Below are 14,014 nucleotides of genomic sequence, written 5' to 3' on the forward strand. Positions count from 1 at the left end.
AGTGCATCGCTCCAGTGGCTTCCTAATATCGGAAGGAAGAGCATTCCAGACGGCCGCAGAAGTGCACTCAAAGCGCGTGATGTGGTGACTATCTTTGTCATCATAAATACAGATAAAGGACATTCTATAACCCACACTTTTCATAGAATGATTTAGTGGTTTCCAGTGTGAGGCAAAGATGTATTTGGCAGAGACATCAGGGAAAGCTCAGACATGTTCATGAGTTTCGATTTAAAGCTTTCGTGACTGCAAGGATTCATCTTCTTTGGTTCTTTCGGTAAAGTCAAGTAGAATGAGAATAAAATAATAAAATAATAAAATAAAATACCACAATAAAATTCTCACGACGTTTCGGCCACAGCACAAGTGGCCTTCTTCAGGTGAAAGGAACAAACCTGTCGGGACGACAGAGCTTCAATGAACGTTGTTAAGATTCGTAGCGTCTTTTAAGCTGAAGAAGGCCACTTGTGTTGTGGCCGAAACGTCGTGAGAATTTTATTGTGTTATTTTATTTTATTATTTTATTCTCATTCTACGTGACTTTACCGAAAGAACCAAAGAAGATGTTCATGAGTGTGGGAATGTCAGACCAGTGACTAAGAAATGAGAACTTGAATGAGCCGTGTGTTTAGACTGAGTAATGTTTGAGCACTCAGAGACGGCCCTGCTTGAGTACTGAACACTTGTGTAATCTTGTTCTAGATCATGGGTGAACACCTGGTGTACCGCTTCCAAGTACTGAATGTACTTGGGAAGGGGTCCTTTGGGCAGGTGCTCCGATGCCTGGACCACAAGACGAAGAGAGAAGTGGCCATCAAGTTGCTAGAGTACACTGCTAGGTAAGTTTGAACAAAGACATGAACCACATTAAAAAAATATATCTGAATTTGTGAAGATAACCATAACTTAAAAAAATCAATTTAAAAGTTTATTTTGTTTAACCTCGTGAGAACTGAAGAGAAGAGAAGGCGAACGTGCGACTGCCAGGTCATGTATCCATCTCCATCAGAAGCTGTTTCTGTATGAGTTTATAATTTCATAAATGTCTTCAAACACCATCAAAATGATGTTTGATTTGTCATGAAGAGGCAATATGTAATTTTTTAAGGTTACTGCCACGTGAACGTGGAGTTCACACCACTGACCAACAACGGGGATGAGTGCTGCCCTTTTGCCCATTATATTATATTCTTCTATATTGCAACATGTTCAGGCACTAAATACCAATGCCAAGGAGGTCTGCTAGCCACGAGGGGTCTTCAGGAAAGATTTTTTTTTTCAACTTTTGCAATTCCGCATTAAAGGAGCACAGACCACAGTGCTTCACAACATCGTCCACAGTTTCGGTTGGAGGAGCAGGACACTTTATACCTTACTCGCTTAACATAGCTCAAAAACCACAGTGATCACAATCCAGTGGTGCAACATTTTCACCGCACTGAGATGGGATGTGGTAACCCCTTTCGGGTAACGACCATCGACAACTTCCCAACCGATTGGTGCAGCCTCCCCAGTTGGCCGCTGATCACGTCGACCGGGCAGGGACGACGTTGACGTTGACCGGGATGAAGCGCTCACAGCCATGACTCTGGAGCTCTGTTGACCGCGCCATCCCATGTGCGTGATAATGCATAAAAATATGCAAGACTTAAGAGTGGGGTGAGACTCACCGATGCATTCCCTCCACAGAAACGACCTTCAGAAATGCAGAAGGGAGGCGCATATCATGAAAGCGTTGCAGTCCAAGGACAATGAAAATAACTACATTATTAGATTTATCGGGCATCTTATGTTCAGAAAGCATCCCGGCTTCGTTATGGAGCTCATGACGTAAGTAAAAAAATCACATCTGTGCGCCAACATCGTGTTTATCTGAAGCAATTTTTTAAAACGTGCAGGTAACATTTGATGAAATTCAGATTTAAAAAAATGTTGTTTGACCAGGTGAGAACTCAAGAGACCAGGATGAGTCTCATTTGCAACAGTGACCTGGGGCATTAGATTGCCAGTAGGGGGGCGATGATTCCTAAGTTGTACAACGGCAATAAATTAATTTTTCGGGTAATTTTCGAATTTTTAACATCGGCTGTGAGACAGACGCGGTGTGTGGTATTATTACAGCTGCATTAATCAGGGAGGCTGCTGGATTCGAACCATGAACCTCGACGAAAGGCGGGGATCATGCTGCCATTAGGCCATGTCACCACCCATCGGCTTGTACCAGCCCTTTCATGTTAAGGCTTTATTGGTAGTTTTTAAAATATGAAAGGGACACGGGTGTCTCCTTAACGTGGCACGTAACTGTTTATGATGCAACGATGCTCTCCCACCTTACTTAATACATATGAGCTGAGTGGTTACCACCATTTTACATTGTACAGCACATTAAAACATAGCACTTCATAATAATTACAAATACAGTAAACAATGTTTCTCGTTATCTGTAAATAACATTGTTACCTACCGCAACGTCCTGTCTCATCCATTACCTTTATCATGAAACCAGATGCAACAGCAAATTATCATAACGAGCCCTATGAGCCAGGCGATTTTGGTGTCCGCCTGTAATCCAGCACTGCTGAGGCGAGGGTTTGGTGGGTCACACACATTTTGCGAAACTCCCTACCGTGGGCGTCGAGGTGCCCATACCCTGGCTTGTCGGTAGAGAGCAGTACAACAAAAGTGTAGACTACCTGTTACATCTGTACGGGATACAGTATTGCCCCCTCGCAAGTGTGGGTTTTTGTCTGGGTGCTCCGCTTTCTTCCAACATGTAAACGCTCATTTTTTTTTTTTTAGAAAATACCTTTATATGTACAAGACCGCAGAGCCTAGGCATCTTTTGGCGCCTGCTCATGACTTTGGTTGACTTGCTGTTTGTGGTTCCTCGTACGTCTGAGTAATGTTCTCTTTATATTGCAGTGAAGTGATTACTGTGCATGTTATAAGTTGATGTTATTATATTTCTCAAACCCAATATGCAGGTCATGTTTCATCATCATTCACCTGGGAGAAATTTGAATTTGGTTTTACATGATAAAACTCCTAATCTATTGTAAAGCATGATTCCTCCAGTTCATGAAGCGATCCTAAGCATTGACCAAGATAGTCGAAGGTGGACTAACCATTGACGATATCTTGTCTTGCAGCATCGACCTCTTTGATCAATTCCATGGCAACTCCACGATCTTTGCACCGTCAACAATCAGGCTCTATGCAAGATCCATGTTGAGGGCCCTTGCAAAACTTAAGAAGGAGGCCATCATTTATGGCGACCTGAAGATGGTAAGTAAATACAATAGCATACTGCCGTCATTCATGGATATGTTTTGCCTTGAGGCAACTGTGGCAAAATCAGACCTATACTCTTTGGTTCTATTCGGTAAAGTCACGTGACTTTACCGAATAGAACCAAAGAGTATGGATCCTTGCAGTCACGAAAGCTTCAAATCTAAAATAAGACCTCTCTCGTAACTCAAAAAATTGAAAACCAAACACCCTGCACCTCATACCGAATTGCACAACAATAATGCTATTGTTTCGATAAATGTATAAAAAGTAATCGACACTTGTTTCAATCCAGGACATCGTCTAATCTCTTCTTGCTCTAGAGTACACTCTGCAGTTTATTTGAAGAGATTCTAATTTACATTGGCCACAATCACAACACTCAAAAGCGATAATTACAATTGGCAATGTTAGACAAGTTTCTGACACGAGGAAAAGGAGAGAAGCACCTGTAACTTATCCTAACGAGGGGGACAGGTCGGCTAAATAGACAGTGATTCAAGTGGTACAGTTTGTAGAACACGAGCAGATAATCCGCGCTGTGTTCCGTCCTCCTGAGAAGTGAGCGACTCCACGTCACAAGACCACAGCTCAATCTCTCAGCATGGAGTCTTCCCAAATCTCAATTATGGTAGCAGCCACTTATCATGTCGAATAACATTTAACATTATATTCTTTAACATTTAACAAGAAGCATCTGCCCCAAAACATCTTTAATATTTAAAAAGAAGCATCTGCCCCAAAACATCTTTAATGCCTCCTAAACTTCCCACAGTCCCTGATAACACTGCATAAACGAAACAATGTGTACTTATATATCGATTTAAAGCTTTCGTGACTGCAATGATTCATCTTCTTTGATTCTTTCGGTAAAGTCACGTAGAATGAGAATAAAATAATAAATTGATAAAATAAAATAACACAATAATATTCTCACGACGTTTCGGCCACAACACAAGCGGCCTTCATCAGGTGAAGGGAGCGAGACTGTCTGGTAGGACAGCGCTGGAGTGAGAGAGCCACGTTCAGATCACGGCTTTTAAGCTGTGTGAGAGGAACAAAGAGCCTTGACGAAGGAATTAGCATAAAATTTAGCATTGAAAAGGCTGAATGATTAGCTTGTGACTGGTCACAGAAATAGCTATGTTAAAAGTTAAAGCCTACACATCCGCAGAGGCACCCATTGTTAAAAGGAATTAGCATAGAATTTAGCATTGAAATAGCTAAATTAAGGCATTCGCTTGTAACTGCTACAGAAATAGTTACGTTGAAGTCAGAGCATACACATTCACCGAGGCACTTAGTACAAATCAAAACAGGAGAATTTAGCATTGAAATAACTAGGCAAATTTAGCATTGAAATAACTGGGTGATTTGCTAGTGACTGGTCACAGAAATGACTACAAATCTGAGCTATTCACAGTACTATATAGTGAACCAATAAAAACTAAAATATAAATTACCTTCATGTTATCAATAAACTCTATATTCTCCAATCAGCTAAGCTACCAACCATAAGTCGTTATATATCACAATGCTATATGGCGAAAAAATGGGTGGATTCTTACCCTCAAATTTCCGTACCACGGATAGCTACGGGCCCCGTTCAGACGGACGAGTTCGTCCATGGTCGGAAAAGAGGAGGGGGAGAGAGACAGCTGCGAAGCCCTAGTATACTCCATGTTGTAAACCATACCATTAACCGTGGTGTGAGAGGTATTAAGAGGCAATGCTGGCGAAAGAGCTGCGGTCTGAAGGTCATCGTAAAATTACAATTAATTAAGAACAGAAATGATTTAACACATATTTCCAGTGGTTACTGAGCCTGAATCCATCTTCTCGGTTGAAATTGTCTCTGTGCTTGTATATGTGAATGGCCTCATGAACGAATCTCTCATGGTAGCCAGTTGGTTTGCAAAGAACCTCCGTCTTGGAGAAGTCAATGTCATGTGAGCCCACTGAATTGTAACAGTGATCTGCCACGGCAGAGGAGTTAACAGTGATCTGCCACGGCAGAGGAGTTAAGACGAACTCCTCTGCCGTGGCAGATCACTGTTACAATTCAGTGGGCTCACATGACATTGACTTCTCCAAGACGGAGGTTCTTTGCAAACCAACTGGCTACCATGAGAGATTCGTTCATGAGGCCATTCACATATACAAGCACAGAGACAATTTCAACCGAGAAGATGGATTCAGGCTCAGTAACCACTGGAAAGATGTGTTAAATCATTTCTGTTCTTAATTAATTGTAATTTTACGATGACCTTCAGACCGCAGCTCTTTCGCCAGCATTGCCTCTTAATACCTCTCACACCACGGTTAATGGTATGGTTTACAACATGGAGTATACTAGGGCTTCGCAGCTGTCTCTCTCCCCCTCCTCTGTTCCGACCATGGACGAACTCGTCCGTCTGAACGGGGCCCGTAGCTATCCGTGGTACGGAAATTTGAGGGTAAGAATCCACCCATTTTTTCGCCATATAGCATTGTGATATATAACGACTTATGGTTGGTAGCTTAGCTGATTGGAGAATATAGAGTTTATTGATAACATGAAGGTAATTTATATTTTAGTTTTTATTGGTTCACTATATAGTACTGTGAATAGCTCAGATTTGTAGTCATTTCTGTGACCAGTCACTAGCAAATCACCCAGTTATTTCAATGCTAAATTTGCCTAGTTATTTCAATGCTAAATTCTCCTGTTTTGATTTGTACTAAGTGCCTCGGTGAATGTGTATGCTCTGACTTCAACGTAACTATTTCTGTAGCAGTTACAAGCGAATGCCTTAATTTAGCTATTTCAATGCTAAATTCTATGCTAATTCCTTTTAACAATGGGTGCCTCTGCGGATGTGTAGGCTTTAACTTTTAACATAGCTATTTCTGTGACCAGTCACAAGCTAATCATTCAGCCTTTTCAATGCTAAATTTTATGCTAATTCCTTCGTCAAGGCTCTTTGTTCCTCTCACACAGCTTAAAAGCCGTGATCTGAACGTGGCTCTCTCACTCCAGCGCTGTCCTACCAGACAGTCTCGCTCCCTTCACCTGATGAAGGCCGCTTGTGTTGTGGCCGAAACGTCGTGAGAATATTATTGTGTTATTTTATTTTATCAATTTATTATTTTATTCTCATTCTACGTGACTTTACCGAAAGAACCAAAGAAGGTGTACTTATATAGTTATTAATAATAAATACATATTTAATATGGAATTATATTGACATGCAAATTAGGCAAATCAAATTTTACTGACAATAAATATATAAAAACAACTATTAATCAGGAATATAACCTCTGCAGTAACGCCGATTCTGTTTACCAAATTAAGTCAATATTAAATGGCTGCTACAACGTGGCCATTTTGTGCATTCGCAATGAACCGCACAATGTAACACAATAACACCAATTCTAGATTTGAAGCTTTCGTGACTGCAAGGATCCATACTCTTTGGTTCTATTCGGTAAAGTCACGTAAAAGTATAAAACAACGAAAAATAATTAAAAAATAAAAAATTAACGACGTTTCGGCCACAACACAAGTGGCCTTCATCAGGTGAAGGGACTAACGTTGTCCTCGACACAGTCTGGTCCCTTCACCTGATGAAGGCCACTTGTGTTGTGGCCGAAACGTCGTGATTTTTTTATTTTTTGTTGTTTTATACTTTTACGTGACTTTACCGAATAGAACCAACGAGTACAATAACACCAAAATGTGATCAACTTTCACAAAAAAGCTACTTCTATTTTCATCACCAAAATGCTCTAATCATCTTTCAACTCCGTTATACCTTCTTTGGTTCTTTCGGTAAAGTCACGTAGAATGAGAATAAAATAATAAATTGATAAAATAAAATAACACAATAAAATTCTCACGACGTTTCGGCCACAACACAAGTGACCTTCATCAGGTGAAGGGATGAGACTGTCTGGAGGACAGCGCTGGAGCGAACACAGCCAAGCTCAGACCGCGACCTTAAAGCTGTGTGAGAAGAAACAGAGCGCCTTGACAAAGGAATTAGCATAGAATTTAGCATTGCAATAGCTGAGTGATTAGCTTGTGACTGGTCACAGAAATGGCTATGTTAAAGTCAAAGCCTACACATCCACAGAGGTACCTAGTACAAATGAAACAGGAGAATTTAGCATTGAAATAACTGAGGGATTAGCTTGTGACTGGTCATAGAAGGCGCTCTGTTTCTTCTCACACAGCTTAAAGGTCGCGGTCTGAGCTTGGCTGTGTTCGCTCCAGCGCTGTCCTCCAGACAGTCTCGTCCCTTCACCTGATGAAGGCCGCTTGTGTTGTGGCCGAAACGTCGTGAGAATTTTATTGTGTTATTTTATTTTATCAATTTATTATTTTATTCTCATTCTACGTGACTTTACCGAAAGAACCAAAGAAGATGAATCCTTGCAGTCACGAAAACTTTAAATCCGTTATATCTATTGATTCGAGTTGAATTGATCAAAATAAACAAGTTAATAAAATGACTAACCACTAGGCCGTCGCCATCTTATTATTATTAGATTTCCCGCGCAAAAACTGAAAATTAACAAAAACAACTGGAAAAAATAATTGAACATCTTCACACCTGCAATAGTGACGAGGCACACCCTCCACCTCACAACACCGCTGCTAAATATCTCTGTTAATAGGGATTGAGCACCAGTGTTATTAATTTTCTAGACCCAAGTATTTTAAATATAGAAATCAACTTTGATATCATAATCTTAATTGTGAATATCTTCATTACCACCAATAAATCAAACGTCAATTAACATTACCGAGTTCCTGTCATTCGATTAACAGTAAAGTAATATGATTGTAACAGTTACATATTATTGGAGCTAATGTACACTCTACAGTGCACGTGGGGCTCGGGGTCTTATCCCTAGTCATCATTGCCTTCTCATATAATGACGAAAATGTACCCGTCTCTCCGTAGCAATTAGCAGAGTGCACAATTATACGTGTTGATTAATCAGAGGTGAGTTCACGCCGGCCATCCATGCCATGAGCACTTTTGAACATTAACCACTTTTATCCCCTGTTATTTTTCCTAGGAAAACACCATGGTCAAAGACCACGCAACCGGCAACATCAGGATCATTGATTTTGGCGCGAGCATCAAAATGACGAAACCAAGTGAGTAGTTTTGCTTGTGTTTTTTCGTGTGAGGGTGTGTGTGTCTGTGCGTCTTTGTGAATCTTTGTGAATATACGAGTGGGGAGCGCTAGTGCAGCAGTTAGCGCGGTGCAGCGGTTAGCGCTACGCTGCGCTACGCACCCGGCCGCCCCGAGTTCGATTCCCGCTCACGGCCGACACCAGTGACGATTATCTGAACCGGTCCTGGGACTCCCCGAGGTCGACTCAGCCCCAAATGAGCGCCTCGTGCGGTGTGTAAACATCGCCACTAGGGAGACAAAAGCAGCCAGGCGTGCTGCTGGCCCCCCACCACCTCGTGTGCCGTGCCGGCCTTCATAGGTGCTCGCTAACAGCACTTGCCCCAACAGTCTGTTAAGGCTATACGGGGGATCTTTGTCTTATATGTGTGTTGACACAGAGGGGGCATAGTTGGTGCATATGCCAGTCATCTCAGTTCGTCAACCCATGGCACCTAGATATCTTTCGTGATATGTCAGTGAGACTTTGACATTTCACGTGGCCTCAAAGTGCACCTGGCCTGGCACAGGTCCCGTGGTGACGTCACTGCTACCTAGTGGCGAATGGCGCCTGTTATTCTTATGTGTGTGCGTTTGGAAACGTGGCATGGTGAGCAGCTTTACAATGCACTACATTCTCAGTGACTCAGTTATTATTCTCAGCCATAGAGACCCTATCAGGTCATACAGGCATTAATAGGTGTTTGCAAACAACGTTTTTACCAATGTCAAAACGTCTCTTGGAGTGCCGCTCACACTTTTCCAGTTCTGAGCCAGTTTTAGAAAGATCCACATTCATCTGCTGGATAGAATGACCAATTTTACCATCCTACAAAATGTAAATGTTTTAATCTGTGTGCACTCAAAAATCTAAGTGGACAAATAACGTGCATGACCTTCTCGCTCAATCGGTGCTGTCCATGTGTGTGTGGTGCGCAGTTTTCGGATCTTTCGGAACGTGGAAATACATGGCTCCAGAGATGTTCCTGGGCCTCCAACTCACCTGCGCAGTGGACATGTGGTCCCTGGGCTGCGTAATTGCTGAGCTCTCTTCTGGCTACCCTCTCTTACAGACCACTGGAGATTATCTTGCCCAAATGATCACGGTACCTGAAATATGCTAAAATATAATCTCATTATTTATGAATTTGAATTGCAACCAACAGCAGAGCCCATGGCTTAGTTTTAGCTGAGCCGGCTCACAATGCTAATGCCGAGTGATGGTCCATTAGTCGCTAACAACCATAGAGGAGACTGCCGTGGATTGCAATCTGTGGAGCAATTATACTTTTGGCCTCATTCCATGGGAACAAATGTTGCTCTGCTGCCAGTATGTACATAGAGAATAGTCATATCTTTAATGTGATCAGACAATAGTTGGGCACGTATGATGTGATTTGGCCTTGTTGATAATCATCACTCAGAGCGACAGACTATTACCCTTTCCATTCTTCGGGTTCATTGTTCATCCCTGAGGTTCATGAAGTAACTTTAATGGGCAATATTTGTTCATTAAGTACCCAATAATTAAAATATATGGTAATGTTGTAAAAGCATGTGCAGTCCTTGTGAATAAACGTTTCAGTTTTAGAGACATTTACATTTGAGGAAGTCTACTGTATGTATGTTTACGATACACACAGTCCAATGACCTAACCCATGTATATTAATTTCACTGTGACCTGTGCACAGATTTTTGGTCTCCCACCAAGGTCCATGATTGATGCTGCGACCGAAATGTACATTGACACCGGTAAGTGGAGGGGAGGTTGCTACTTCTGTTGTCACAATTATCCAGGCAAGCATTGCCGTAATGTACTTTGTTCGTAATCCTTGGAAACCCGTTTCACTCATTTTCTCTCCAACACAGACAAGACAGGGTGCCACAGGGTGAACGGCAGGAAGGTCGTTCCAAGCACCACCTCTCTTAAGGAAAAGCTTCGGACTACGAACAGAGAGTTAATCGATTTTGTTCAAGGATGCCTTGAGTAAGATATACCTGTACTGTCTACATATGATCTTAATTCATCATTATTTTCGTGTTCACCATCAGCACTCTCGTAAACAGAGTGCACATTACTAGGAGTGATGTTTTACTGACAGGGAGTGGCTTTGTGTCATAACAGGGCAATATTTCATGCCTTGTGCCTTCTTGTATTCGTTTGCATAATGAAGGTAAATAATTGCATGTGCCACACCTCCACCCCATTATTAGAAGAAATGTAGACGGTAAGTGGACCCTGACGATTCACCGTTCATATCTTGGCAGGTGGGATCCCGCTCGCCGGCTCACGCCTGAGGAAGCTTTGAACCACAGGTGGCTTCAGGACGACACCAAGGACAAAAGCCATGCTAGTCACAATGAACCGGATGCTGTGGACGCATCGATTAAAATGGACGAGATCGTGGAGGTGGATCGTGTGAGCCAATGCGAGCAGAGCTGGACGAATGATTCTGGGTCAGATCTCGAGGAAGATTTTGTGTCAGCCAAGAGCCAATCGTGAGTCTCCACGTGCACGTTGCATCTTGAAGAATATTTGTGTTGGTTAGGTTCTTATGAAGTGACTTTGATGTTTCTCCCTGCTCAATGCTTTCTCTCTGCATGCAGCTCTCTTTGAGACGTTGCTCTTTCTCCTCTGCAGTCTGGAACTGTCCTTCCCCAGCCATCTTCATTGTCGACTTCATGCTCTTGTTCAACTCTAGGCTCCAGATCTTCCTCTTCTCCTCTGCCTATAACTCTAGAAAAGAATCAGAATATTTATTTATACTGGAGGAATTTGATGAGCTATGAAGCTCTTTTTCACGGATGTCCAGTATGATGTCCAGCAGTACTGGACATCATTCTAACATTGGTTTTCATTTATAGATTGGCCCCTGCCATGGGAATGTGGAATTCCCACCACTCTGCTTGCTCGTTTGAGTGTGAAAATGCTTTGGCTTTTCTTATCTTCAGAAGGGTTTGGGTAGTGATAGGTGTAGGGGCAGTGATCTACTTGACATCTGTAAAAAAAAGAGCTTTAAAGGTCATAATATTCCTACAGTCTAAATAAATATTCTGATTCTGAACATATTCTGATAGGGGTAGACCTGGTTGTGGCTGGGGGGCAGGGCCAGGGAGTAGCAGTAGGATAGATAATGGAATTGTATTGCAGTAGGAAAGTTTCAGCACAAATAAAGAAAGGCAGACAGAGGCATAACAGTGGCCCTTGCAACTCTCTTTCAGCTCGAACGCCAGTTTCTACACTGCCCTGGAATACCAACGCAGCCATCAAGCGATAAGTGAAGCTGTCGCCAACACCGGAGCGAAGGCATCGAGGGGGCCTGGGCGGAGATTTGCCCGTGTGCGGCAGCGACTCCGGACATTTCTTAGATTTGTCCGGAAGCATTGCTGCTGCAATGCGGAAGAATAAAGGCCCCATCGTTGGCGCACCCCACCACTCCAGTACAGTGGAGGTAAGGGTTTGGTGGGTCGCTCCCTTTCCGTGGGCACCCGTATCCTGGCTTGCCAGGAGAAGGCAGCACAACAAAAATGTGGACTCCACCTGTTCCGTCTGGATGGGATTGAGTGGTTTTCGCCTCGCATGCGTGGGGTTTTTTTTTTCCGGATCCCCAGTTTCCTTCGACATTTTAAAGCCACTCATTATTTGGCCGATAACACCTTGACGTATAGAGGACCTCAGAGCTTGGACAATTGTGGTTCTGTGGTTTCTCGCGTTGTAAGAGTGAGTGAGCACTGTGCACGTTAAAAGGTAAAAAAGTATTATATCTCGGCTTTCACGACCAATCTTAGATTCATTATTCGTTACTTTGGGTCAGATCGTCGAGGTATCTGACAATTTTCAGCTTTTCCCTCTACTGACAGCCAATCAAACGATGTTGTCACGTGGGCAAAAATTCCAATTTATTTGGATTTCAGGAAACCGGAATGTTGAAAAACAAGCATTAAATAATGTTACGTAAGAGATTACATTCAAAAATAAGTGTTAACAATAACTCAGCTCTTATTTTGAGATCTTTAACAGAAGCTCAGCTCTCGCGTAATGCATGCAAATCTTTCAGCTAAAGTACAATCAACAAGATAAATGTTCAATTTAAGAAAAGACCAAAGATCTGTATTGGAAAAGAAAAGGATTATTTTGTCTAAGAGTTCTGTTTTGGTGTAAGCTATTTATTTCATAATAATCAGAATCTTTCATTAACATAGCTTAAAAATACATGATCATCTCGAGGAAATGTATGTGAACATTACGTCACCGCAAAATATCTTTCCCACCAATTTTACATGGAGAAGATAAATCCAAATTTGTATTGCACTGCATCCAGCTGGCTGCTTCTCTCGTTGGTGTTCCACTCCCTTGTCGCACGATGTCATGCAGCATCTTGAGACACGACTGGAGACCTGCTGCTGTGTGTCTTGAGTGCTCTGTCCCTTGATGACCCCAATGCTTCCCCTGGGTTTGTGCCCGGAACAGGTGACGTCACCGGGGGATGTCGACACCTGGAATGGAAGAGGCAGAGACCCCAGACCCCAAGACATCCTGCAACCCCCCACCACCCCACCTGCACACACCCCACACACACACCCCACCCACCCACACACCCCATCCACCCACACACACCTCACACAGACATACCCCACACACACACACCCCACCCACCACCCACCCACAACACACACCACACACACACCTCACACAGACATACCCCACCCACCCACACACACCCCATTCACCCACACACACACCACCCACACACACCACCCACCTACACACATCACGCACCCACCACCTATGCACACACACACCACCCAACCATCACCCACCAATAACACACCACACACACAAACACCCCCCCCTCCTTTCTCTTGACTTACTGTTAATGAAATAGCTAAGGATGTTTTTAACTCGTATATAATAATAACTGTAAATATATATTAGTTTAGTTTTACCGTGTATTGAATTTAGAGGAAGGCCGTCTCACCGTGAAAGTATTAATGCAGAAGATTTAAATGTGCAATACGTTTTACTTTCATGCAAGTTTGTTTTTAACTCGTATATAATAATAACTGTAAATATATATTAGTTTAGTTTAATCGTGTATTGAATTTAGAGGAAGGCCGTCTCACCGTGAACGTGTTAATGCAGAAGATTTAAATGTGCAATACGTTTTACTTTCATGCAAGTTTGTATTTAACTCGTATATAATAATAACTGTAAATATATATATTAGTTTAGTTTTACCGTGTATTGAATTTAGAGGAAGGCCGTCTCACCGTGAAAGTATTAATGCAGAAGATTTAAATGTGCAATACGTTTTGCTTTCATGCAAGTTTGTTTTTAACTCGTATATAATAACTGTAAATATATTAGTTTAGTTTAATCGTGTATTGAATTTAGAGGAAGGCCGTCTCACCGTGAACGTATTAATGCAGAAGATTTAAATGTGCAATACGTTTTACTTTCATGCAAGTTTGCAAACAAGCCTCGTGTTCAGTATTTTGTAAATACAAATTTTTCATTTGTAGCAATGTTTCTTGGCATTTATGGTTTTGTTGGAACGT

The 14,014-nt window shown here is 42.2% G+C and overlaps 1 protein-coding gene across 1 annotated transcript; it reads left to right on the forward strand.

Moving 5' to 3' along the window:
- Positions 1–852: 852 nt before the first annotated feature.
- LOC142929237 (dual specificity tyrosine-phosphorylation-regulated kinase 2-like) lies at positions 853–13,977 on the forward strand. The gene is made up of 9 exons (XM_076070106.1): positions 853–1,830; positions 3,150–3,285; positions 8,356–8,437; positions 9,394–9,560; positions 10,147–10,207; positions 10,325–10,442; positions 10,724–10,954; positions 11,678–11,907; positions 12,927–13,977. Exons 1-8 carry the CDS (start codon positions 1,673–1,675, stop codon positions 11,862–11,864), a joined length of 1,140 nt encoding a protein of 379 aa, XP_075926221.1. The 5' UTR covers positions 853–1,672; the 3' UTR covers positions 11,865–11,907; positions 12,927–13,977.
- Positions 13,978–14,014: the final 37 nt, after the last annotated feature.

The sequence above is a fragment of the Petromyzon marinus genome, chromosome 1, assembly GCF_048934315.1.
Source record: "Petromyzon marinus isolate PM22_M1 ecotype Great Lakes invasive population chromosome 1, UKy_Petmar_22M1.pri1.0, whole genome shotgun sequence".
NCBI classification, from domain to species: Eukaryota; Metazoa; Chordata; class Hyperoartia; order Petromyzontiformes; family Petromyzontidae; genus Petromyzon; species Petromyzon marinus.

What these genes read in the sequence shown, in the direction of transcription:
- LOC142929237 (XM_076070106.1), top strand. Translation starts at nt 1,673, where the DNA reads ATGCATTCCCTCCACAGAAACGACCTTCAGAAATGCAGAAGGGAGGCG. An exon ending in TTCGTTATGGAGCTCATGAC is followed by an intron (nt 1,831 to 3,149) that starts GTAAGTAAAAAA and finishes CTTGTCTTGCAG; the next exon opens with CATCGACCTCTTTGATCAAT. An exon ending in TTTATGGCGACCTGAAGATG is followed by an intron (nt 3,286 to 8,355) that starts GTAAGTAAATAC and finishes TATTTTTCCTAG; the next exon opens with GAAAACACCATGGTCAAAGA.